Here is a 27,532-nt window from a genome sequence, read left to right as displayed (position 1 = left end):
GAAATGCTACCTTCCCTTATAGCAGGCAGGAAAACATCTTTCCCACTAATTAAAACAATGAAATGGCCTCTTTCTTGTATAAATGTCTATACTCACTTGCATGTATAGAAGTAAAGGAAAAGGTGTGATATAATTAGGGTACAGTTATTTTTCTATACTCACATCTAATATAGATGGTTTGTACACTTTGAAATTAATACAATTTATTTAGGAGAGATACAGTTGGAAATGATGAATATAACTGTGTGCAAAAAATACTTAGAAATGCCAGGCACAGCAAGTGAAACTGAATTACCTAGAGCTCTGCTTCTGAGAGATAGATCAGTTCTCAAACTTTATTGAGATTTGCAAATACCATTGAAAGTTAATGTGCATAATCTAGGAAAAAACAAACATATTTTCTGATAAAGGCTTCCCTGTTAATTAATTTGAAAGTTGACTCCAGAGATGAACTAGAAATAAGATAATGCCAAAGGCAGAAGATTTACTCATTACTGCATATTCAGAAAAGTCATTTAATGTATGTGATAAACATCAAAAGCAACTGGAAGAAGAAATGGAACACTTTCATTGGAAAATAATATGGTACATGCATATGGAAATGTGGCTGATTCAGACTTAGCTGAATGTGTAACATCTGTAGGGACCAATCTTGAAAAGGCTTAAGAATGTGCTTGAAGTTCAGTATGCAAATAGGAATTACTTCTATGTTTATAGCTGATTATTTTCTTAAATCTTTGCATGACCAAAATACCCAATTTACAACAGAAATAAAATCTTTTTAAACTAAATGAACATTAAAATGGATTTGATTTTCAGTTAAAAGGTTTCTACAGTTTTCAGTTGCTAGCTCATATGTCACAGTATTTACTAAGCAAAATTTTATTGATATACAACTATTTTAGCCATAGTCATTTAACAATTAGGTATATGTTGAGCTTAGGGGTATTCCACCTAAGGAGTATATATGGGATTACAGGAAGAAAGATTTCACACATCTTTTCCTAGGATAAAAAAGAAAAAAAAGAAGAAAAATATTAAACATTTTGAATTTGGACAGAAAACAAGATAGAAAAATAAGTATATGTGGAATGTATCAGTGCCTTGCTATAGAAACACACGACAGGAAAAAAAAAAAGACAGAAACAGGTTTTTTTTCTCTTTTTCTTTCTTACAGATCTTTCCCTTTTCTTGTATAATTTTAACTCTTTGCTTTTGTCACACTTTCACGTACCCTAAATCTATTGTGCAAACTGAATGTAAAATGGTATTGTGATTTGCAAATTAATGCCACTTTTCTCAGGTATGAAATGGTTACACAAGATATGTTGCACAGGAAAATTATACTAAGATTCAGGCTAAAAATCATAATCAGACTAAGGAATTCAATATTGTCATCATTCAGCCTTGAAGATTAGTCTTGTATTATCTGAAGGAGTATATATCATCAGTAACTGCATGTAAATTACAGAGAATTTTGAAGAAAAACTATAGAGAAACTGTGCTGATAATTTTGATGTATTTATAAATATTAAAAAATGATAGTGTTTTAAATATAATATAAACATAATTTCACCAATATTTACCTAAGCAGAGTTCATGGCAAGGCTATTATATTCTGTCTAAATTCTGCAACCCACCTCAGCCTCTCTGGTGGAAATTATATTTTTCATCTGTTTAAAAATTATGAGGCTAATCTCAAATAAATAACCAGAGCCAATATAAAATAATATTAAAAAAGGGGGCCTACAAGAAATCTGCAGAGACTTCTTACAAGAGCATGTAATGACAGGGCAAGGGGGAATGGCTTTAAACTGAAAGAGAGCAGAGTTAGATTGGATATTAAGAAGCAATTCTCCACTATGAGGGTGGTGAGACACCGGGTTGCCCAGAGAAGCTGCGGCTGCCCCATCCCTGGCAGTGTTCAAGGACAGGTTGGACGGGGCTTGGAGCAACCTGGTCTAGTGGAAGGTGTCCCTGCCTGTGGCAGGGGGTTGGAACTAGATGATCTTTAAGATCCCTTCCAACCCAAACCATTATGCGATTCTATGAAAATGCTGAAATTTTCTTCATCTACTTTGTTACTGTTAAATACTTTTTAGGTCCTTCCTGAGACTTCTGTGTGCATTCAGGTCACGCTTTATTTGTTGAGATGAGGATATCAGACACCCATAGCCTAAAGAGGAGCCGTGTCAGAAGCTAGGGCTCCTCAGAAGATTAGGAGGGCACTGCAGCGATTTTCCTGTAGGTCTCGTGTCTTGTGGCTCTTGGCCCTGGGAGAGCAAACTGTGAGAGTCAGAGGCCACCAGAGCTGCACATCCTAGAGCCCCCTTGATTTCTCTGGGTGGCTGGCTAGCATCACAGCAGCATGATGCCACCTGTAACCACCCCCTGTTTCCTGGAGATTCCCTGTGAGACTGGAGAATATGAAGCGCGGTTTTCTCCTGCCTCTCTGCCTGGTTCTTCCCTCCCCATCCGGAAATCTCTCAAGCATGGAGAAAGGCCTCCATGAGCCCTTTCTACAAAAATGGTTAGAAGGCCATGATAAGGATCTTTCTGTGTTCCTGTGAGTCAAACTGCAGACTCTATTAACACCAGTAATCTGAGCAGAGTGCTGCTAAGGAAAATGTTATGGTAAGATAGCCGTTTCAAGTCCTTGTGCTGATTCTAATTTTGCACTACTTTGTTATTAAAATAATGTGGAACATGCTCTGAAACATGTTCTTAAATGCCACCAAAAATAAAAAACATAATTAATAGTGGTAATTCCAGTTCATTCATGATGAATGAACACACAGACATGGTTTCCGATGCCAAGGCTCTGGACCGTGGTTGTGAGGCAATTCTATTCTGAAGGAATATTTATCATCCCATTGCCTCATCCCAGATGTTACTTCAAGATGAAGGGTTTCACAGTTAAATAAGTAAAATCCTTTAATATCATCATGCCTGTGTTTCACAGGCTAGAGCATTGAGCATTTGGGTTTTTTTCCATAACACTTGTGTTTGTCTCAGTCAGTGTGTTGTTTCTGAGGAGACGGTCTTGTATGTTATGTGACTGAATCCTGTTCCAACTAAAGTGTACTGAAATGTAAAGAATTGCTTTCTCTATGAAAGGAGGAAGAATGAACTTACCGCTTAAAAATTCTGCTTATATAGTTGCAGTGCTTTCCCAGCTATGTATTCAATGAATTCAGCACTCCTTGGGTCTAAGTTGGGAGGAACTTTGATGGTGAAAGTAGGTGAAGTCAGGATATTCACCTCTACCATGGTTTCATTTTTACCAGAGGGATCCCCAGGTACCACCTAGATGAGAACAAATAAATACTTTAGACACTACAAACTACTGTGTACTTTCAGTTTTGTTTATACCCTCTGTGCCTACTGTCTTTAATAAGGGAGAATTAATTAAAGAAAATTTTAGGCTTTTCTACTTTCCTTACTTTCTTCTGTAAAGACAGTGGGTGTCTGAATTTATGCCGAAGCTTATTGTAGGTGGTGGGAAGAGCTGACATGGCACTGCGAGACCATATTAAAGAACTGCATGTTAATGTTTATACCGTGAACTACACCTGTAAAGAACTTCTGCTCTCCTAGTGAAAACTTGTGTGTGTGGTCTCACTAATTTCAAGACACAGTTTGTGTGCTTAAAGTTAATAATTTCTATGTGTTTTTCTAAACCAGACTTAGTTCTGTAGCTTTATTTTCCTAGAGCAGATAGCTTGGACTCAGATGGGACAGTGTGCTTAAATATTGACCCCTTGTTCCTGAATTTTCGCTTTTTTGGTGGATTGCACAATATTTTGTATAAAGTTCTTATAGTAATAGTAGTACATTGGATTTCTGAGTTGGAAGGGAGGATAGGATTTGTCTCTTGCCCAAGAAAACAGACTGAATTTACCTTTAATATATTCTTGAGATAGAGTTATTTATTGGAATATTGACTAATGCTGTAAAAGATATGCAGCTCCCATTTCAATAATGTGCATAACATTTGCCTTCTTTGAGCTTTTGGATATATAAGTAGAGACATAGACATCTAGGTAGGTGTTCAGTGATCCAATAAAGATGTGTTACTGACTGGTACAGTGAATTTTATCTGTGAAGGTAATCTGAGGCCAGTCAAAGCTGCTAGTGTCAATTTACTCTTATCAGGCAGTGATTCAAGTTAGCCTGTCAGTCATCCATCAGACTAAAAGGATTTAGAGGAAAACAGTTCTAATCTCTGGAGTTTCAGATTCAAGATGAGTAGGAACTTCATGTTGTAGAAACCAAACATTACACACGTACAGACATCCACAATCCCCAAGAGCATGCGTATGAGCAAACCTTAGGTCAAAGACAGCACTGCATAATAGCTCCCTTTGGAAGACATCCCTTACCTTAACTATGTTGAAAATGTTTTCTGGTCCGATGGTCATATTGGATAACTCAGACACCCACCCAAATCTTTCTTTCATTTTGTTCAATAAGTAGGAAGTGTCTTCTGTATGATGCTGAACCACTTGGAGAATCTGTTCGTACTGCTCCCCTGAGAGATTAACCAGCTTAAAGGCTTCATCAAACTTTATGTGCAGTTCGGGAATGTTTGGGCAATCTGTTAGAAAAGACAGCCAACATGAAGCTTATATGAAACTAGTGTATCTTGTACTTCATCTTTTCTATCTGAAATTCTTACTGTAAAAAGTCTAGCAAGGGGGCATGTTTTGGCTTGGTGTTTAAATAAGGCTAAGAAAAGAGAGTAATTCTTGCTGACCTCTTCTGGTAGATTTAGTTTAGGCTCATAATGACCAAATGAATTATCACATTTGTTGTAGTACAATGACTTATCAAGTACTTTAAGGTCATTTCATATTTCATGGCAATATATTTTATAGAATCACAGAATCATAGAATAGTTAGGTTCCTAAATAAGAACTTGTAGACTTTACATATAGCAACTTCATAATCTCCTTATACATTATATTTTGCTTTTAATTGCTCATATTTAAAAGAGCAACAAAAGACTAGCCCCTGGGTTGGGCCAACCCCCAGTATCAATACAGGCTGGGAGATGAAGGGATGGAGAGCAGCCCTGCAAAGAATGACTTGAGGACACTGGTGGACGAAAATCTGGGCATGACCCAGCAGTGTGTGCTCACAGCCCAGAAAGCCAACCATGTTGCCCAGAGAGGTGGTGGATGCCCCGTTCCTCATAACATTCAAGGCTAGGTTGGACAGGGCTCTGAGCAATGTGGTCTAGTTGAAGATGTCTCTGCTTATTGCAGGGGGGTTGGGCTAGCTGACTAACTTTAAAGGTCCCTTCCAACCCAAACTATTCTATTATTCTATTATATAGGTTATAACAAGAAGGCCCACAGTGTATGTTAGTATTCCTGTTGAGTGCGAAAGCCCAATATTTATCTAACAACAGTTAGATATTAGTTTGTGACTAGTAACAACTGCCATGAATTCAGAACTGAAGATTGCTGTTTTTTTTCCTTACTAAAATATGTATTTAGAACAAGAATGTTATATGAAACTCATACAAAAATTGCTATGGAAATATTCAATTTATTCTCTGTCAAATAGAACTATCAAGGGACACCTTCAGGCTGATAGTACAGTAACCACGGATACAAACTGCTATCTGTAATACTCAGTTGTAGACAAAAAGATATTTTTAGTGCGATGGAAGTGGTCTGATATTCTTTTCAAAATGTGTAATTGGATCATTAATATTTGCCATACTGGAGATATTCTGAAGCCATTTGGGTTTAAGCATGTTCTGAGGCTTTTAAGACCTAAATAATTCTGGAAATACAGATGGTTTATGGTGCTGCGGGAGTCCTGAGACCAATTCTAGCTGATGCAGTCTGATTGTTTTTCCATATGCCCATGGAGGGTGTATGCCAGAGTTTTGCCATCTCCTTACGTGCTGACAAGCAGACCCCTTTCTGTCCTTCATGTCAGGCTTAATTCCTGACATAGTTCAACAAAGAATAATTACAGGCTTTCCAGCGTTTGCTTTCCTTGTGAGGAGCTCGGTGCTATCTGATGTTATGTCTGGCTGTCTGCAGGAGAAGCGAGTGTCAGGAATTTGGGCTTCTCACTTTCTGTTCGCGCTTCTACTGATCCCAGGCAGGATCGATTAACGCCTAACGTCTTGCTTCTCTGCAGGACGGCAACATAAACAAAATAGGTGTTTTGTTACAGAGTGTAGAACGTCTTTGGACCTCCAGTCGTGTGTTAACAACTGAGTTATACTGACACTCTGTGGAGACAGTGGGAAAGGTAGTTGAACTCGTCTGGAATGAGGAATAGAGTTTGTATCCGTAGTTACAGTAAAACCTCAGTGAGTGAATATTTAATTCCAAAAGTGTGGAAAGAGCACAGTAGAGAATGACAGCCTCAAAATCTACAAACCAGTGATCAATGCATTAGAGAAAAAAACATAATCAGAAAGTAGCTATTTACCATGCAAAAGATTGTCTTGACATTTTTGGCATCTCTCATGAAATTGTGGGCATCCAGAAGAGTTCTCCTGAAGCTCCCTGCACAGAGGTCTCTGGCGCCCTGGCACAATTTTTGAGAACATGCCACTTCTATCAGGATCTAGAATGAAGTCACAGTATTTTTAGACTGCCATTAAGCTTAAGGTCTTGATAAATATATGTTAATCACCTGCTCTGTGTGCTAGAATATGATTTCTTGCTCTTTATCCAGAATATCTGGCATAAATCCTCCCTTCTATCCCTCCTTCAAAAAGCAGTAAAACATTAAAAAGCAGAAGTCAGGAGAAGATACAAATCATATTTTCTTTCAAGGAGTTCGTGCCACTATAATATATTCCCTTATAAAGGCATAGTAGCATATTCCCCAGTAACAGCCAAACAGTTGCTAATCTTATTACATGATATTTCTACAACATGTAAGTGCTGGTAAGATCTTTTTGACCCTTAGAAAGTCAAAATGTTTCATAATCACGTACAGATAAATGACAGCACAGTATCAAAGCTTATTTCTGAGGTAACATGAGTCATTATACAGGAAAAAATAAAAAACACTGTTGAAGAATCGCTTAACTTTATATTTCCTGATGACCATATAATGGTTATGTCACCTGCCACTCAGAGTTATGGCATGTGCTTACTGTGATCTCCTTATAAACAGGCACCAGCATGTATTTGAATAATGCTTATTTTTTTATCTGCACTAGTAAGATACAAAGAATAAGGCTTATTTGCATTCTAAAAGTTGACTATGGCTTTTTTACTCCATTAAGAGTTATCACCTGAAACCAAGTTATGCCCAGAATTTTTCTGGTCACTAGAAAACTCAGTGGCTGGTCTCTATTTGATTGGTACACTGCATTATTGCAGTAGCTTGGAACATGGCTGGTAGCTCTCTGGCTGTGCTTAATGTCATTTGGCAAGGGCAGAGATATGGCTTGGCATCTCACAGAACTATGCTAATTTTTTATAATTTTATAATGACATGTCAGTACAATATGATACCAATCACATCCTGACAGATGCTGAAATCAGACCTGTCAGTCAGCCTTATGGAAACCTGCATCCATCATGAATTCAAGTGCTCCTGAGGAACTCCTGGAAATGCTTTGAGAATTGCCACGAAAATCAGGCTGTGTAGGACCCGTAACCCCCCCTGTGACACTTCTCTGAGATCTCCAGGTGATTTGTACCTTTTCATTTAACTGATAAAGTTATTCTTGACCCATGCCTGTTTAACCAAGAAAGGCTCCAGAGCTTCCATACAGTATCTCACTAACATGCAGCAAACTGAATCATTAGCCATAGTTTAGCAATCCCGAGGTGTTTGTTGTCACTGACAGTTGATTTTCATTTTCTAACACTTGCCTTTAGCTTGTTCTGGCACATGTCTTCTATTATCTCTGTATTCATCAAATACTTTAGTAATCACCTCGCTGACACCTTCAAACACTGTCTTACTGAAATCAAAAACTGCCTGTAAGAAGACAGGTATATCCCAGCCTTTCTGTGAGCTGTCATTTCTGGTGGTAACCTCAGGTAAAGCTGGCGTGCTGGGGGAATCATTCAAGTCCAGCTCAGACATGAAATATGTCTGAAAAGATTGATCAAATTCTTTTTGCATCTGCTTGAAAAAAATTAAACTTCTGTCAAATATGGAGCCCATGTCTGATAACAGTTGGCTAAATAAATCTTCTATTTTTACTAGCTGGGTATCCTCTTTCTCAAGCTTTTCATTAAACTGGATGTCTTTTCCTTGATCCTCATGAAAAGGAAAAATGAGTGGAGGTATTTTCCTCAAGAAATCTTCAACCTGTGTATAAGAAGGAGATAGATCAGCTGTCTGACAAGTTATCAGTTTTTCATCTCTCAGAGAAGTGGCTCTAATTTTTCTCTTTCAAATACCCACAGAAACAATGCCCTCTTAATAACGGCAAATACAGTATAGTCTCCAGAGTAATTTAAGACACTAAAGAGTGAAAGTACATTCAGCCTAAATCATTAGCTCCAAATCAGATCTGGAGTAGAAGCATTGCCAGTTGTCCTTTAATCTGTGGAGGCTCAAAGTTAGTATTGGCACTTGGGTTTCTTCCAACAAACAATTTGGACTTTATGTTGGAAACATTTCTGTGGTACTCATACACAGAGTAGGGAACAGAAGGTGATTGTTCTTGCAGTGATCTGTAAACACCCTCGTGTCCTTGTGCAATCTGAGACCCAATAAAAGCAATGAAACAGTGGCTCCGAGTCCATGGTTTGATGACGGAAGAGGCAGAGTGTCAACCCTGCTTTATAGAGTTCCCAGTTCCTGGGTCTCAGCCATTGGTTCCCTGCTCGGTGCTTCAATGTACTACCTTTATCTGAGCAGATGGTGTTTTGTGGAGCCATGCTTCATGGCATTAGAAAACCGGTAAGCATTAAGAAGCACCCTGCCAAACACACATATAGATATACACATACTTTTTTTTTTTTTTTAATTGGATCAGCTGCTTGATCTGACCACTAGTGCAGCTCAGAGGGAAGGTGAGTTGTGAAACGGCACTGCAGGAACAGCCTAAGCCAGTATTGCCCCTGCTGCCTGTGTGTCATCAGCCACAGCTACCGTCTTTGTCCTCTTTCTTTAAAACAATTTAGGTCACAGCACATTTCTTACTTTGAATGCTTCAAACCATACAGCTCACTGAGGAAGTCAACAAGAAGGTCAAAGACAGTGACAGTGCAGTGTATAATATTTTTACTGCAGTAATTTCAACCTGACATTCACAGACACTTGAAAGTCCAAGAGATACATCTGAGGTATCCACAAGACGTATATAAAAAGCTGAAAGTATCATCAACTGTCTTAATATCTTCCACATTTTCACCTGAATAATTTTAAGAATATGCACAAATGTTAAAACACCTTTGCTCTAACCCTTGTCACTTCTGAAATGCACCATGTTTAATTTTTAAGTTACTATATTTTTCAATGCCTGGGCTAAAATTTCAGTAGCAGTAATTGCACAGTTTTGGTTGTTAAGCTGCACTTCAAGCATATGCTCAAATGAAAAATGCAATCACAATTTTGTTAAATATTGAAATAATAATGTGCCAGCCAGGAAAACATATCTTCTTTCTGGTAGAATTAGGAGAATCTCCTTTGCTGACAGTTTCCTTTACAAAAAAAAAAAAAAAAGTTAAGCCTTTTAAAGCTATTTTGTTACTTAAAGGGCAAATTTAAAATAAAATAAATACAGGAAATAATGATGTTGTATAAGTAGGTGATTTTTATTCCCCATGGAATTTTGCTAACTATAGCTACACAATTAACTCTGCTGATTTTCAGATGGACCATAAAGAATCTATGTGGCATTTTCCACAGTTATTGAGCATCTTAATGCAAGTCTTACTGTGAGAGACAACATTATATATATGGTGTGACTCTCTTGGAATAATCAGTGTCCATGGAGTCACACCAGGGTGCAACCAAACTCTTTTTGGGTCAATGTTCAATGAATATAATCACATGTAATCTCTGCCATATAACATTTCCAGACCCTCCAAATCAAATTAATATTAGTAACCACATAATAACTGGCAGATATGGATATTGAGAAAATAAGACGTGTTCTCTCTAAAACTGTTAGGTGAGTTCAGGAGCATTTCCCAGATACAAAATTTTTTCCTACCTTTCTTCTAAATGTTGACAAACCATGTTTGCAAGTTGTATAATATCTTATGCAGGTGCTTTCTAAACAAGATTCACACTCATCCCATAGATTTTTCAAGGTTACTTGACATTGTCTTTCTTCTTCTTCTAATCTTTCCTTTACTTCATCCATAAGTCGCAAGGCTTGCTAAGTAAGAAAAAAGATTCAGTTGAGGGCAATTTTCAGATTAATATTCTAAACATTTATCCCAGTGCTGACCACTCATTCTGGCTATTTGTGGTTCTTTTTTTGCTAATCCTTAACTGTTATTGTAGATTGTCTTCTCATCTGAGTAACATATGGAGGGAAGTGAAAATTTAGAACTTTTTCCTTTCAGTGTTTTTCTCATGTCAGAGGGCACAGCCTACAAAACCAAATGGATCTCTATACTCTACCTGGATCTTTGAGGTTATGAAAAAAATCCACGTCTTTCTGTGCAAGAAGCATTCAACCTCTCACAGGGTTATGTGCTCAATTCATACAATTTTTTCCTCCCTATCATATCTGCAGTATTCATCTGTTCCTGCTCTATTCATTAAGGGACTGGTATTTCATGAGGCTAGGTCCTTGTCATACATAAATTCTTATGACCAGAACTATGTAAAAGTATAGCATTTCTTCTGGGATTATACTAATCAAAAGACTGTGGTGAGGGGGTTTCTTCCTGCTCTTGTGGAAGTGTGAGGCACTCCTTCCATACTGAACAGAAACAAGATGCATTTTGCAACACTGCTTCTATTTACTGGATCATGTAGAGCACAAAGGTGAACTGATCAGAAGCATCATGGCTTAGATGACTCAGCAATAGAAAGACAGAGGAGTTCTTCCCATTGAAGTAGATTGCACATCATGAATTTCTTTCTGGAAGTACAACATATTTTACCACTTTAAAAATGTTCCAGACAATGTTCCAAGTTGTTCCTAAGTGTGACAGAAACCTTTTAATTTGTCAGTCTTACTCCTTTCTGGCAGCATTTCCGTAGGGAAGAGGCTCACAGGAAAGAAATCTTCTGTCAGAATGTGCTTGGTAGAGACAGTAACTGTGGGCTTCATAGTCTATGTTTAATTATTTTCTGATCTTTCTAATACATTTATTCAGTGGTTTTTGATCTCTCGCTGTAGTTGTAAGTTCTGTGTAAGTGAAATCATCCAGCAAGAGCTGTCAACAGTGTAGATCATGGGAGTGTACTGGTGTTCCTAAAGATGTTAGAAAGCTATCAAGCACTTTTTGGCTTGGTAATACAAATAGTTTAAACTAACTAGCAGATGTTGGGCCAAGAAGGAATTTTCCTTGAACTTCATTGAAAGCAAGAGTTAGGATCTTTGTATTTTTTTTAATATACAGTAATCTCTATTTCTGAAGATCACCTGAGAACATGGCTCTGAGCCTAGGCATTGCACTAGAACATTGGAAATTCCCCTGATACCCTATACTTTCTCTAGGGCACATTATCACTTGTGGCTTTGGTATTTTTCTGAAGGTCAGGTCTGAAGTTTGCAAAGCAAGCTGGGAAGTATCTTGTGGCCTGAGGTGTATAAAGATATGCAGGGCAGAGCTGCTAGAGCTTCTGCACAAAATACCTTTATACAGTTACTTGCAGTTGCCTTGGTGTGAATTCAGCGAAGCAGGGGATTTCTAGAAATAAGCAGTGAATGCAATACTTTAATCAACACATTGCTGTTGCAGCAACTCTGGCACCTGGATGTTACAAAACTCAGGTTCTCTCTCAAAAGTAATGTTTGAGTCCACATACAGCATTTAATATCTCCTTTTATTGCAGAACTTCTGTACCTTTACATGGTGGTCACCATCAGCTTGACTAGGCTGCTGCTGGTTACCTCCCAGTTGCAGAATAAAGTGAGAGCACTCAAATCTCAAGGAAGGTTGTGTCAGATAATGTGTTTTACTTTGCAACCAGGATGGGCTGGGAGAAGGTAACTTGCTAACTGGTAGTAAATCAGCTGTATTTTGTCTAGTGCTCACTCTTTCTGTTTCATTTTAAAAATAGCTTAGACATTCCGCCACAGGGAAGAATTAACAGTATGCCACTCAGTTAGAAAGCTGTATTTCTGAGGAAAACCAGAAACTCTTCACCTATAGCTTTCAAAAGAACCTCACAATCAGGAAGAGGCACCAGTGAGGCAGGTGGTGCTCTTGTTCAGTGCTTTATTCCAGTGCACTCTGAAAGCTTCCCTCAGGGTTGAAGCATTAGTCTGCCAGGGCCCTGGCAGCAGGCAAGCTCTTTCTTAAGCAACTGGCAAATATAAACTAATGTTTTAACTTCTTCTGAAATGTGAACATCGAGGTTCCTGATAGGCTGTTAAAGAATGTCTATTGGCCCAACCTCTGCTTCCAGGAGACAGGAAGTGAGAGCCTCTATGGAGGTGCCATGAGCGTTTTCTTCAGCTAGTGAGAGAAAGGGGCAGAAACAGATTTTCTATTAACCCTGTGACTGCGTAAAGAGATGTATCCTGCTCAGAGTGTACATACAATGTGGTTTACATTCTTCCCAAAAAAGGGAAGACACCAAAGGACCCCTGCTGGGTTGCTTATTGGCCTAAGCACAACGGCATGCCCTACTACTTTCAGGAGGTAGACTAAACCCTTATACAACCTGGCTCATCTTTGATTAAAAATAGCCACAACTTAACAGAAATACAAGCAAAAAAATCCCAGATGCACTTCAGTTACCTTTTTTTCTTCACTGCTCTTCTTCAAGGTTTTCATCAGATCTATGTGCTTATCTTCATTTCTTTCCATCATAATTTTCATCTGCTTAATACCAATCAAAGCTTTCTTTACCTCTTCATCTACATACTTCTCTCCAACTTCAGATAACACTAAAAAAAGCCAAATTATACAATGATTTAATCAGATTTTAACACTATCACAAATTGTCATGCACTGATGATAGAAAATAAAACAGCTCTGTGTCTCCCTACAGTTGCAGAGCCAAATCTTTAGATAGTGAATGCTGAATAACACAGAGCCAAGACAGTTTCCATCAGATAAGAATCTGACCCAGAGCCTTTGCCAGTGATCAGCTGTGTGTAACTCAAGCTATATATTCAGCTGTCCCACTGCTGATCACTGAATCCCAGAACAGCTGAGGCTGGAAGGCATCCCTGGAGATCATTGACCCCAACCCCCATGTTTAAAGCAGAGTCAGCTAGATCAGGTTGCTTAGGACCTCATCCTGGCTTTTGGATGTCTCCAAGGATTACTCATCAGTTTTCTAATGACATAACTTATTTATATATAAGGAAGAAGTTCTTTACTGTGAGGGTGGTGAGGCACTGGAACAGGAAGTGATGAATGCTCCAGTCCTGGCAGCGTTCAAGGCCAGGCTGGGCTTGGTCTAGTGTGAGGTGTCCCTGCCCATAGCAGCAGGGGGTGGAACTAGATGATCTTAAGATCCTTTCCAACCGTAACGCTTTCCAACTCTAACCATTCTATGAGTCTATGATTCTATATCTATCTAAAAGCAGCCTGTGATAATTTCCCTTTACATTTTGAAAATGTATACTAGAGGTGCCTTCAACCTGCTTTCATAAGAATACAATCTCTAGACTTCTGGTGAAGTAATGACTGTAGAGTTTTGGTGAAAGCCCAGGTTAGCCCACATGTTGCACCTTGAAGTTCTGCACGGTTGCCTATCTTTTGTCTGTATTTGTTCCCTTTCCAGAAATACCGTGAATATCACTGAAGCTATGCAAAACAAGTGAAAAATCCAACTCTCTGAGACAGCCAAAAGCACACCAGTCATTTCTTCCTTTATATCTTTCTTCTCCTTCCCTAAGTTTTTGTTCGTTACAGAAATATTATTAACATGGACTGAAGCAAAGTAATATTTCATGGCTGATCCTCTTGGGATTCCTATCCACAAATATAGCCATGCTTAAAGGTGACTATATGCAGAATAATTGCTTTTTTCAAAATGAAGTAATTTGGTTTCAATCATTTGTAATAACCATCTTTTCCAATGAAGTGCTTAATTGTAGAATAAACATTTTCAAACATTTTTTAAATGAACAGAATAATTCAAAGCCTGTTGAATTTAATTTTCAGTTGATATTCTAATGATCTATGAGAAACCAAATAAACTATAAAAGAGCTTTAATACTTTTTTACAAGGGGATGCTTATCTGTTAATCCCTTTACTTTCTCATCCCAGTTGTTCTGATCTCCCCACTGTGTGTGTTTGGATGCATGGAGTCAGCTTTATGATGGTTTCTAAGCTCCATACTTAAAAGCAGATCCTCTTGACAGAGGTCAAAATGCACCAGGAGACTGGAGACCTGGGCCCAGGGACTTTCAGCACATCCCTGGTAAGAAAGGCATACATACACTTCAGGTTTTCCCGGAGATTCATTTCCTCCTGCTTTGTCGGTGCACACTGATGACTGTTCAGCCATAGCACGTACATTATAAATAACCAAGAGGACTTCATGTTCTTTCTGTTAAAGAAGCAGTTAAACGTAAGCATCCTCATGATTCTCAAATGCCTAGGTGTAATGTTTACTAAGTATTATATAAGTTCCCATTAATTTTGACTTTAGCTATGGTTTCTGAGATCTCTAACATGCACCTAAACGCTACTGTTAGTGAAAACACATGAATAAGAAGCTTGACCTCATTTGTAATTACCTATTCGGACTAACTAGATGAATTCCACTGAGTTTGCACAGTGGTGTAGCAGAACAAGAACACATATATAAAACCAAAAGCTTATGCAGCTCAATCTGTCCCTTTTCTTCCTTATGAAACACAGTAACTACTGATCTCACACTTTGTCCTTATTTCATATTATAAATGCATCCATGTTAAATATTACTGCCAAATTTAAAAAGGGAAATTTCTAGATTGTTGTCTCCATACATACAATTCCTTTCCTTGTCCTTCAGGATAATACTTCATATAACAGACACAATAATAGGTATGCAAAGAAATAGCAATTAGGTCAGTTTTGTAAACAAACGCATCAGCAATTGGAAGAAATTCCTACAAAATAAAGAAATGCCCTTTGCTTTATTTGCCACCCAAGAACAATTAGAGGAGAAAGGTTTATTTTTTAGAAACCATGCAACTGTACTTCATAGTTCTCATCTGATTAAGTGAACACAGTATTTAAGTAACTTCTTGTTAGCCAGTATAGCCTTCATGGAGATGCAGTTACCAGCTGCAAATACAAATGTAAATTAAGAGCCTGGATTTATTTATAGCCTGGATTTACTTCTATAGCAAATTACTTGCATATTGTACCTTTACATTTATAACAAAAGACCATTTAACTTTACAAAGAAATACAAACCCATCACCAAAGAAAAGTTTAAAAAAAAAATCAATATATTTACCATTAATACTGAAACACCTCCTCTGCAAAATTGCTCCCCGCGTCAGGAAGGGGTCGGGCTGCGTCTGATCTAATTGCTGGGAGTGTCAGGGATTTTGCCATGTTCTACTTATCTGATGAGAAGGTACTTAATCCTATTAACGGGACGTTTTGTCATTAGGCTGGAGGACTTTGCGTGTATGGGACCCCATGCTCATCTCTGTGGGCAAAACCACTAGAGGGAGCGTTGGGCAGAATTACATCGTTTGATGTAATTTGGGTCTGCTGTTTTTCTGTAGTCGGTAGTCTTTCCTCTTCCCAGCTCTTCCATTGCCTTGGTTTTTACCTTAGGAGACATCTGCAGCTTATGCTCTTAGTGAAATTGTTGCAATTAGTTTGGCTAAAAATAGCTTCCAACATTTAATCTCTTCAGTGTAGTTTTAGTTTGCTATAAAAAGCACAGTATTACATAATGGCCTTCTTCATATATCTTCTGAAGATATAGGGGAAAAAAATCAGGAATCCAGATGCAGGCTGGCATATGAGTAGAGTCTGAAAGGAGATAAGCACATTTTGGCATTTTGTACATCATTATGCTTGCTAATGTTTTGGGGGTTTGCCCTTTTAATGATTTTCTTCAGTTAATCCATGTGTGCGAAATATGTCTGGGATCTGACCTGCATGAAGTTTTAGTTGCTTTGAAATGAGATATTTAAACACTAACAGATGCTTGATATAGAATACGGACAATTATTGTTAGCAAATCATATCCCACCTTGTGATGTTCAGCAATAATACTCCCTTGAAGTCAAAGAGGAGACAGAGGAAAGTAGATGTCTGTAGCTCATGGTCTGTAACAGCAGTTTTAAAACATCCCATTCTTTTTTGTTTACCTCATAGCTCATAAAAGCTCGTTGATGATTGGTGGTTAAGATCTAGCATGATTAATGCTGCTTAGGCAAGAGATTTGAAGGGTTTATTTTTAAACATGTTACCAGGAAGAGTGGAGAACCTGTTAGCTCTAATTAGAACTGCAAGTCCACAATTTGCATTAAAAATTAAGATAGCTCCACTCTTATTTTCTGAAAATGATGGATGGGAGTGGAATACGTATTTTATTTTAATATATATGAATTGCTGGCTCACTGAAATGCTGCTAAATCCTTGACCAAAGACTCCTCACTACGCAAAACCTTTCAAGTTCTCTTTTGTGGTAATAACAAGCAGGCACAGTTGCACACTTCACAATCCCCTGGTCACACTGTTTGTTAAGCAGCCCTGGGGCTTGGGCTGATGTAAAAGGGGCAGTCTTCCTCTCTGGGCCTCATGCTTGGCTCAGGATAGAGAGTAAATGGAAAATACATTTGAACAAAGGAAGACAATCTATTACAGACACTTATGAAATGTGTGTTATTGGCCTACGTGTGTAACGAATCCTAAAAAAGACTTTAATCTTTCACTGCAAGGGATTGCGTCCTCTTCTTTGGCATTTATGTTTGATAATAGTCATTTACTAGCAAAAGTTACTGCTGGCCTTTCTGGACCTGACTCAATATAGAGAAAGCTTTGTCTGACCCAGAGCAAAAAGGGCAGTTTCAACACATCACCTATAGTTCACTGGGATTTGCAAGAAAGCAAGCAGCCTCAGCACTGCAGGGAGGGAGAGCAGCACTCCTTCCCCAGGGTGGAGAGGCTGGAGGCTGCCTCTGGCACAGATCCCACCACTTATGTTCAGAATTGCCCATCTTCTGAAGTCCTTTGCAGGGGGATGTCTCTGGTCAAGCACACTCTTGCACCTTGCAAAGCCAGTCCTTAAGGGAAATCTCTGCTGAAGCTAATGCTGAGACATGTCACGCTGATGTGTGTCAGGCTTCTTTTCTCAATTCAGTTGATTTTGAACATTGCAATGTATGTTGCATTGTCTTAGATGTTATTCCTCACACTTTATTATGACCACTGTGTAATCACATGGAAATAGGCATTATTATAACTATATATCTATAGATACTATATATATACTGTATGTATCTATCTCTTTTTACAAAACCACTAAATCCTAGTTCTTTGCTCTAATGTTATTTCATCTAATGGATTAAAGAAGAGGTCTAAGGAACCTGAGGACAAAATTGTCTAGAGCTAGTACACCTGTTGAAGTTAAACTTGGGCTTAAACTTAATCTCTGAAGTGTACTTAAGAACCCAACACTGTTCCTGAAAGACACAATGGTTGTGCTCACTCTGGAAATTTTTTCCTCTCTCATTTCTGCTTTGAATTTAATTAAACAAAAATCTCACCAATTATACCTTCAGGTTTCATATCAAATATCCACTCTCTTTTAACATTCCAAGTCTGATTTGCAGTGGCCTTTTGTGGAGACCTCCAATTTTTATCTATCTCAGCTGCCATTTCAACAGTTTGCTCTTAATATTTTACTTTCCTCTGAATTTGAGTGCTTCAGTCAGCTACAGTATGCCATCATGACATTATGCTGATATGTTATTTTCTTTGCAGTCTAATACAAGCAGTATGATTCAGTGCTTACTGACGCTCTTGCGAATTATAAGGTACTCTTCTAACATTGAATCATATAGGAGACAGTCTGAAGAAGCTCTTGTTAGAAAGTTGTAGAAAGTTTCTTTTTCCCCACCCCAACTGCTATTCCAGTGCTGTTGTATTTTAATTGAAATTCATATGTATATATGAAGTATAAAAACAATTAAAGAAAAAATTAAAGGAAATAGCTTGAAAAGGGATTTCAGTAAAAACAGGCTTTTTGCAAGACACTGATAAATTGAAACATAAATAATTATAATGATACAGATAGATATTGAGCTTGAACCCAGCTGAACTTGAGCAATGAGAGTTGAAGCTGCTTTATGAAGTTTCCTTCTGTCTGTTGGATGACCCCCACAAATGTATAACATTTTTTCACAATGTACTCTGACTTCTCCCTTTTTGTTGATCCATTCCACCTGGCAGGATTAAGCATCAAGAAATATGCTGAAATGGAATTTCCTGTGTTATACATCAGCTGTAGGATTTTGTTCCAGTTATGTATTTACACAATTATTTGCTGTTTGGAATAGTTTTTCATGCTATGTATTTTCACATTTCTTTCTGAGCTAGGCCAGTCATATAACGATCTGTTCGAAAATACCTGCGCATATTTTATTGACTCTATGAGTCATGCAGATTGCTACATATTGACATTAAATCTCTTGATACCTGTATGAAATAGTTCCCAGTTCTACAAAATCTTAATCAGCTTTATTTGTAAGCACACCATTAGTTCCACTGCTTTCAGTTGAAATTAAATCCTAGTGGGGGTTGATGGTGTAATTACATGGCTAATGTGAAGCATGAACAAAGCTTTGCTAACAGTTTGTATGGGTTTTAAGGCTATAGAATTGAACTTTTGTTGTGTGAAGTTTTTTGGTTTGGTTTGGTTTTAATCCTTTCTAGTAATTCAGGAGTCCCTGAGTGGTTTCTGCTTTTCCCTGTATTTCAAAGGCTTTTGGAGACCTTCTTCCATTTGTATGCAGTCTGCCTTTGAGCTCTACCTGAGTAGCTGAAGTTAGGAACCAAGGCTCCTTCTTTAGTCCAGAGAGAGAGGCAAGCTCCTGAGATGTTCTCAGTCAATGATGGAAGGCCTCAGACTAAGGAGCTGAGGCTCCCCTAAGTTGGATAGCTAGTCTAAGCTGCATGTCTTGCAAAAATACCAGCTCAGGCCACAAAAGTAGCACAGCCGTGTTGGTGTGACAGGATCCTAAAGTTCATGAGCCCTGCAGCTGACACAATTACCCTGTCTGATGGAGGGTCAAGCAATGCTAGGTCAGGACTCTGCACTGTGCTCAACACAAACATGAAACCAGCTGAAGGCGTGAAGTCAGCCTGCATAACTTAGAGCATCACACTAAGATTTTGCATGGCTTCATTTGGAACTATTAATCTACAGTTTTTGAGGTCAGCAAGACCATTTTCACAAGGCTTAGCATGCTTTGAAATGATGAGCCTTTTCTGACTTCTTTTTGCTTGTCTATCTGTGGACAGTCAGGATGACAATTAAGTATAGAAAAAATCTTCCCCTTCACTGCTGGGTTTTTTTTGCCGAGCCCTCAAGGGCCTTGACACAAACTTCTAAATACCAGTCCCAGCAGTGACGTGACAACTGTTGTTCACAGGGGCATGCAAAGTATCTTCACACCTCATCCAGAGACATTGCAGAAGGGACCTATTGTGATACTGAACACCACGTCTGGGAGACAAATCTATAACGTAAAGAAATTTAATGCATTTTAAGGAACAGAGTATTAAAACCTTAGAGTTGAATATAAGACGAAATAAAGCTGAAACCTAAAAATTATGCGGTTGTCTTCAGAATTTGTGTTTGGGATATCAACTAACTATTGAACTTGGAGTAGCACTATCGCTGATGTTATGTTACCAGCAGGAGATATCAAAGTCAGTGCAAGGATAACAAAATGAATTAGAAACAATTTATTATAAAGATATGAAGCAAACCTGCATGGCACAGTTACACAAACATTTCAGGAAGCATTTAATATTAAAATGCTAAAGTTTTGAACCAAATGTTTTGCAAGGGTTTAGTTTCAAGCTTCCCTAGGAACATTAAAACAAAAAATTTTATTGCATGCAGACATGTAATATATCAGCTTTCAGCCTGCAACTGAAAGGAACAGGGTTCCTTGTGTGTATTCATCTGGTTTGCTTAAGCATATCTCCATTATTCAGCTCTATATCAGATAGTTAAAAGAGTGGCTGGTTATTGGAAACAACTCTGTAGTGTAATGAAATTAAGATGGATGAATTATCAGTTTGTGAGGTGCTGAACAACTCTTTAAGATGCTGCTAACTGTCCTAATCTGCTGCTTTCTTGAAAAGTAATTGAAGGCATTTAGGATAGAGCCTTGATAATATTCAGTGAAGAAACTTGAAATTGCTGTGTTGGGGAATAATCCTCTGGCTGGTAATTTGGCTTCTTGCTTCTGCTGCGTTTAAAGTGGAACCTGCTCCAGTGCCTGCAGGGCAGCAAGCCCAAAGAGAGATGTCTGAAGTTAAAGATTCCTCAATGCAGCCAATAACAGGACACACGCAGTCCCCGTGCTCGCAGTAGCACGGAAGTGGAGGAAATAAAGCTGGAATGCTGCCTGAAGCTGACTTTTTCTCCATTTCAAATATTAGGGACGATTTCTAAGAAGAGCCTTACTGCAATTAGAATTAGTGACTTCATGCTTCTAAGAGTTCTTGCTTAATTGCCATCATACATGTTTTTACAGCTGTCCTTTTATATAACCAGTACACTGCCCCATGCATCTGCATCAGTACTCAAAGCTTCTAAAGCACTGTGAAAAAACATTAGTTATGGACACCTCACAAACAGGAGGAGAATAAAGAAAGAAAAACTGAGTTCAGAGCAAATGAGAATTAGAAATGAGACAAAAAAAGGCAGAAAGGGAAATGAAGGTGAGATAGGAAGGACCACAAAGTACCAAAGTATTAGGGGAGATATTGATGAGAACAGCCTCTCCAATTGGAAGTTTATGAGCTACAATACACTTCCATATCATCTACCAACAGCTAATTAGTCATTGCAAACAACAATAATATAGGAAGCCCATGAAGATGCACATATGGCAGAACAGGACAACTATATAACCCTTAAAATCCTTTCTTGCTCCTCCTGTTCTGGTACAAAACCATTCTGGGAAAGACTGGGGGATTTGCACATGCTTCAAGTTGTTTAATACATTTGCAGGCACTGTGAAATACTAAGAAAAGAACTCTGGGATTTATCAGTCCAGATCTGAGTGTGCAACTCAGCTAATGAGTGATGTAGGTTTTCTTTGGAGCCAAAGAAGAGCTCTAGGCTAAGCTGCAGTTTAACTGACCTGTAGACCTGTTGACCTCAGAGTTAGATGAATTCACTTTGGAAGACCCTGTTTTTCTCCCATGACTAGAAGGTGAACACAGCAGACCAACCCAAATGTAGATCTCTAAAACTGGGACAAATTCATCTCACTGATGTGGCATGCAGTTTTCAGCAAGACATGGCTTGTTTGTGTTTGCCAGCAGCTTCCTGAGCTGCATTAAGAAGAGGGGTGCCACCAGCTCATGTGAGGTGATCCTTCCTTTCTATTCAGCACTGGTCAGGCCACACCTGTGTCTGGGCTCCCCAGTAAAAATTTCTTTTGTTCAGTGCAGAGCAACAAAAGTAAGGGTCTGGAGCATCTTTCCTACAAGAAGTAGGAAGAGCTGGGACTCTTCAGCCTGGAAGAGAAGGTTCAGGGAAATCTTATCAATGTGTATATATACAGAATCACAGGCAGAATCACAGAATGGTTGAGGTTGAAAGGGACTACCTCCCTGCCCAAGCAGGGTCGCCTAGAGCACATTACTCAGGATTGTATCCAGGTGGCTCTTGAGTATCTCCAGGGAAGGAAATGCCACAACTTCTCTGGGCAACCTATTCCAATGCTCAGTCAGCTTCACAGCAGAAAAGTTCTTCCTCATGTTCAGGTGGAACTTTCTGTGTTTTAGTTATGCCTACTGCCTCTCATCCTATTGCCTGGCCCCACTGAGAATATATATGTGATGGGAGGGAATGAAGGTGAAGGAGCCAGGCTCTTCATATTCAAAAGCTGACTGGACATAGTCCTGGGTAACCAGCTCTTGGTGGTCCTGTTTCAGCAAGGGGGTTGAACTAGATGATTTCAAGAGGTCCCTGCCAACCACAACAGTTCGGTGATTTCCATGTTTATCCATCTTCGGGGACCCCAGTACAAAAAAGACATGGACCTGTTAAAGGAGGTCCAGAGGAGGGCCACAAAAATAGTCAGAGGGATGGAACACCTCTCCTGTGAGGAAAGGCTGAGAGAGTTGGAGTTGTTCAGAGAAGGCTCTGAGGAGACCTTATTGTGTCTTTTCAATACTTAAAGGAGGCTTTAAGGAAGACAGAGACTTTTTAACAGGGCCTGTAGTGATAGGACAAGGGGTAATGGTTTTAAAGTAAAAGAAGGTAGATTTAATAATTGCTAATAAGCAATTTAATGACAAAAAGTTTTTACTCTGGAATATTGGCAAAAGTCTTGAGTATTGGGGTAGTACTTCATGATAAGGAGTAGTCTCGCTGTATATTTTAAGCACCTTACAGAAGGCGTTTGGCTCTGCATCTGGTCAACAGACAGATATAGAAGCCTTCAGAAAATAATTGAAACCATGAGTTAGGCAATACTTAACTTCCTAGCTTGCCTGGTCTGAAACAGCCACTTCATATTGTTTGCAAAAGGAGTCAGAGCCCCTGGTCACGCATATGTAGGACACAGGCATGGTCAGTGACTAATACTAAAAATTCTGAAATAATGCAGATTCATTTGAAACACCTTAAGTGCTAGAAAGGTTTTGAAGGTCCATAGTACAGATGTAGTTATGTTGCAAATATCATTCAGAAATATTTTGCTATTGGCAGTGGGAAACAATACCATATTAAGTGTTTTCATATCTGACCTCAGGAAGAAATGAGCTTTCATTTCAGAGTTTTACCCTTGTGTCTTTAATATTATATCTCATATCCCAAGAACAGAGTGTTGAAAGGTTATTCCTCTGCCCAGGTCTTACGTGTTTAACTGTACACATACACACATTTACACATTAACATAGTAGACAACAGGTCAGATCGTTAGCTGATGTAAATAAGCATAGCTCCCTCATCTCTGCAGACAGCTCTGATTCATACCAGCTGAAGACCAGTACATTTTCCCTAGGTCTGGATTCAGTAAACCACACACACAGAGTGCAAAGCAGCCTATTGTTTGAAAGAAACCTTTCTTGTTTAGGGCACTGCTGAACAAATAAACTAGGCAGCAGAGGGAATTAGCAGGAATGAAGAGCATTAGTTCCTCAGAGAAAATAACATCAAGAAAGCCCTTGGTATCCATCAGTCAGGATTCCTTCAGCGCTAGACAAAAGCTGCAATGGAAATTGCTGTGTTGTAACCTACGTGATCCCATGCTGAACAATTTACTTGAAATGCTGCACTTCCAACACATTGTACAGATCAAGTATCATGAGCAAGGAATGAGAGTGGATGAGAAATTAAAAAGGACTTAAATACTATTCAAGCAAAGCACTTAACCATGCATTTAACTTTTAACCTGAGAGTAGTCCCATTGAAGTCCATGGGATTACTTATGTACTTAAAGTAAATCATGAGATTAAATGGTCCTCTAGATCACGATTTTAAAAATCTCAGTAGCTGTTACTTAAAAAGGGATACAGTAGAACAGGGGAAGGGAACGAGAAAAATCTGTTTTCCATCCTCTGTTTCAAGTGTGCTGACAAAAGGCATGGTAAGATCTAGCACCGGGAAGTTAGAGTTGGAAAAATTCAGCCTTGAAATAAGACATTTCCTCATAGCTGTGAGGAAAATATTGAGACAGCTTGTGAGAAGGAAGTGTATTTACCCTCGCACAGAGTTCTTATAATGACATAAAATATATTAAAAGGAAAAGGGGATTAATCGAGTTTCTGGGAGTAAACTCAATGGCTTAAAAAAACCCCGATAGCCAGCTCCTGAGGGAGACATCCCTCCACCAGCTTATTGCAGTATGCTGTTTCAGGTCCAACCTCCAGTTCAAAAGGTTCCTAAAAGACTGATTATGAGACAGATTATATTGCTCCACATTTTGTGTTTCTTGTAAGTATCTCTACTTTCGGAAGTAGTACTGGTCTAGACACATTTTTTTATTAAACCTAGTACAACCGTATTTCTTTTCAATATTGTGTTATACATACACACACATTGTGAGCGGATTAGGCTGGCTGGTATTTGCAGTCTTTGGCTCTAAAGTATGTCAGCCTGACTTCTGCTTATGACCTTTGTTCATGAGTTTGATGGGAAACAGCATTGATTAAATTTCCTGCAGCAGTCTGACAATCCTGAGCTTCCTTCAGGATTTGGGAGGGAAGCGGGTGCTGTGCTGGGCAGTCAGTTGACTGGATCTCAGTGGCTGGCAATGGAGCTGGAATCACCCAGGAGCATCTCGCCTGAACAGGACCCAGCAGCCGGGTGCCATGCTGTGAGGAAGTGACCTCCATTTCTCCTCTCCATGGCACATTTAATTTCCTAAACAAAAAAGTGTTATTTCATTACTGGCATATCTGGATAAAACTTACATATCCTGTGATTAGCTACAGATCAGACCAGATGATCTCATTCGGTTTTTTTTCTGGCTCCAAGCACCATAAACTTTTGTCCTGGGCTAGGGCCCCTCAAAGCCCATCTGAGTCCCTGGAAATACTCCTATTGACTTCACTCTGCATGAACAAGACTTCAACTCAGTCTACAATGAGCCCGAGTCAAATGGGAGTCCAGAAAGAATGCAGCTCAGCTTGCAGTAAATAAATGTACCTAAATGACCACAAGCAGAGCTATTCAGGAAGGACTAGTAATAGAACCTTTACAGAAACCAAATGTGTGAATGCTCAATTAGCTAAAGATATCTGCACCAGATACTCTTCTCAGCTTTCTCTATGAAAGGTCTGTTGAAGTTAAAAGCTTTTAAAGTTACTTATAGGAGAGAAGTTTAGCACAGGCTGTAGGGCCCTGCAGGATTCAGCCACTGGAGGAAAGCTCCTTCACCACAGTTTGTTCATTTCCCAAAATGAAACTGAGATCAGCCTGCATAATTTACATGAGTATTGGCTGGGTTTTAAATGAGAAAAGACTCAAGCTCTGGGCCAGAAGCACAGCTGGTATAACCCTAAAGATCTAGTTCATAGCAGTAATATTTTTCTGCAGTTTTAAGCCAGAGCTCCTGCAGGTTTCAGTATGACAGCTCTTAGGTTTAGACCCAAGGCATAACAGAGTGCTGGAAGTAATTAACTGTGCACTTTTCCCCAAAATATCAGAGTTTAAGATGCCTATGTCTTTCATGGCAGAGATAATTCCACTTCAAATTGTAGGTTTTTTGCTAAATAAGAAGCTGTGATTAAGCTGGTTTTGTTTATGCAATGATATAGAATTAGAGAGAAATAGATGCATCTTTGCACAAAAACTAAGTCACTGTTCCGTAAGAGAGGTGTTTATATAGGTGTCTGCCATTTAAATAACCCCATTTAAATAATAAGGTATTTAGGAATGTTAGTTAAAGAATGAGGAATATTTCACTTTTTACAAGCTGCAATGACACAAACATCTCAACAGCTTTGCAATATTATTGACTTATGCACAGTCACAAGAAGGGAGATTTGCATATGATGGTTTTGTGTCTTTGTGGGTGGATTTGTCTTCTGCACTTGCTGTCCTTGGAATATAAAAAACTCAGGACTTTATGAAATATAACCTTACTCTACTTGGCAATTCGAAATTCCCATAGATGAGACCAAAACGTTTAAAGCATGTAAGGATTAGGGTCAGTTTTCTCAATGTGGGTATACTAAATTAGGGAGGTAGCTGGTTAGCCAGGCATCGTAACAAAGAACCTGATTTTCAGATGTGCTAACCACTTCAAATTTCTTTTGCAGAGTCTAAGTCTCTTTGGCTCCATCTATTCTGCCACACCAAAATTTGGACTTTAATTTGCTGAACTGTGACTCAAAGTGCTGTTTTCTACACTGTCTGAATGAAAGGGCCAGTTCCTCCCTTGTTCCTGGGCTTTTCTAGTTGTCAGCCTACTACCTTGCTTGGGACATCAGCCAGAGCTTGAAGATTCATGTAGGCAGTGTGTGCAATCTAATAGCCAGGCTCAAGCACAAGTCTGACCTCAGAGTTAACAAGTACTGATGTACCCAGGATTGTCTTCTGGAGCTGCCTGCCCTGGCCCTAGCAGACGTTGAAGGTGCATCGCCTCGAATCGCTTGAAGGTCAGGGCCCTGTGGAAAGCACAAGTGAGAGCCCAAGGTCTGGCTCAGGCATGCACAGGCAAGCAGAAACCCCATTCATGGCCATCAGGTATGATTGAGGGACCAAGCAGTAGAAAACACAAAAGACTAAATACGTACATGTGAGCATAAAATGCAGTAGCTGGTCAGATAGCAGGGCTGTGTGTATTTGAGAGAGATGGTTGACCTGGAAAATTTATTTGTGGCTAAGATAATAACCTGGTTTTGTAAGACAGGGATTTTTTCCCCTGTTTTTTTAAGTTGTACTTTGTTTGCATTTGTTTTCAATTATATTATTTGTAATTGTTGCTTTTTCCTGAAAAATTATAACTTTGGCATGCACAGTTGAAAACTAGTTTTCATCTATGTCAGAGGCATGCACTCAAGACAATTAGAAGTGATGTGTTTGCTTTTTAATAAGACATTAGCTGCCACAGGAAATTATCTTGGTAAAAAAATCCTGCCTTTGCTATATGATATATTTTAGAAATGTCTTAGCTCTCTCCAAACTGCAAAAACTATGCTTGTCATTTCAAAACGCTCTGGGGAAAGGCAGCTGAATTCCTCTTTTAACTGTGAAATAATAGGCCCAGATTCATGCATTTGGGGGAAGGTAAAATATTTCTATCACTGTTTCTTGCCTTCCTCCTGATCCCTGCCTCCTCCATGTCTCCTTTCCCCCTCACTACTCAAAGCAACATTTGGGATGGGAGAGCCATTTATCAGGAACATATATAAAAAGCTTTCCCACAGAGTTTCATGAAGAATAGATATTGATTAAAGGCCAGGGGAAACAGGATTTTTCAAGACAAGGCTTAACAGAAGAAATTGAGCATTTGACACAGGAATGTGGAGAGAAATGCTGGACCATCACCATAGGGGCTGGCAGCTGAGGAGAGAGCAGGAAAGTGTGGGGTAGTGCGAAGAGATCAAAGTAGCAAAAAAAAATAGCCCAAATATAAGGGGAAATACCCTGGCTCTGTTGGACTGGAATAGAGTCTAAAGGGAAATTTTGGTGTCGGAAGGTAGAGACTGGACAAAGGACTGGAAACACTTCCTGAGCAAGAACTCTGCACTGTCAAGGAGACGGATTCATGTCTGTCAGCTCAAATACCATAAG

The 27,532-nt window shown here is 39.0% G+C and overlaps 1 protein-coding gene across 1 annotated transcript; it reads right to left on the bottom strand.

The window, feature by feature from the left end:
- Positions 1-849: 849 nt before the first annotated feature.
- Positions 850-16,065, bottom strand: CLUL1 (clusterin like 1). The gene is made up of 9 exons (XM_030476062.1): positions 15,536-16,065; positions 14,529-14,638; positions 12,873-13,021; positions 10,160-10,327; positions 7,860-8,304; positions 6,457-6,594; positions 4,383-4,597; positions 3,136-3,306; positions 850-1,004 (listed from the first exon to the last, which is right to left on the bottom strand). Exons 2-8 carry the CDS (start codon positions 14,629-14,631, stop codon positions 3,139-3,141), a joined length of 1,386 nt encoding a protein of 461 aa, XP_030331922.1. The 5' UTR covers positions 14,632-14,638; positions 15,536-16,065; the 3' UTR covers positions 850-1,004; positions 3,136-3,138.
- Between the last annotated feature and the right edge of the window lie 11,467 nt (positions 16,066-27,532).

Source organism: Strigops habroptila, chromosome 1 (genome assembly GCF_004027225.2).
Source record: "Strigops habroptila isolate Jane chromosome 1, bStrHab1.2.pri, whole genome shotgun sequence".
Classification (NCBI taxonomy): domain Eukaryota; kingdom Metazoa; phylum Chordata; class Aves; order Psittaciformes; family Psittacidae; genus Strigops; species Strigops habroptila.
This window is presented reverse-complemented; position numbering and strand designations above follow the sequence as displayed.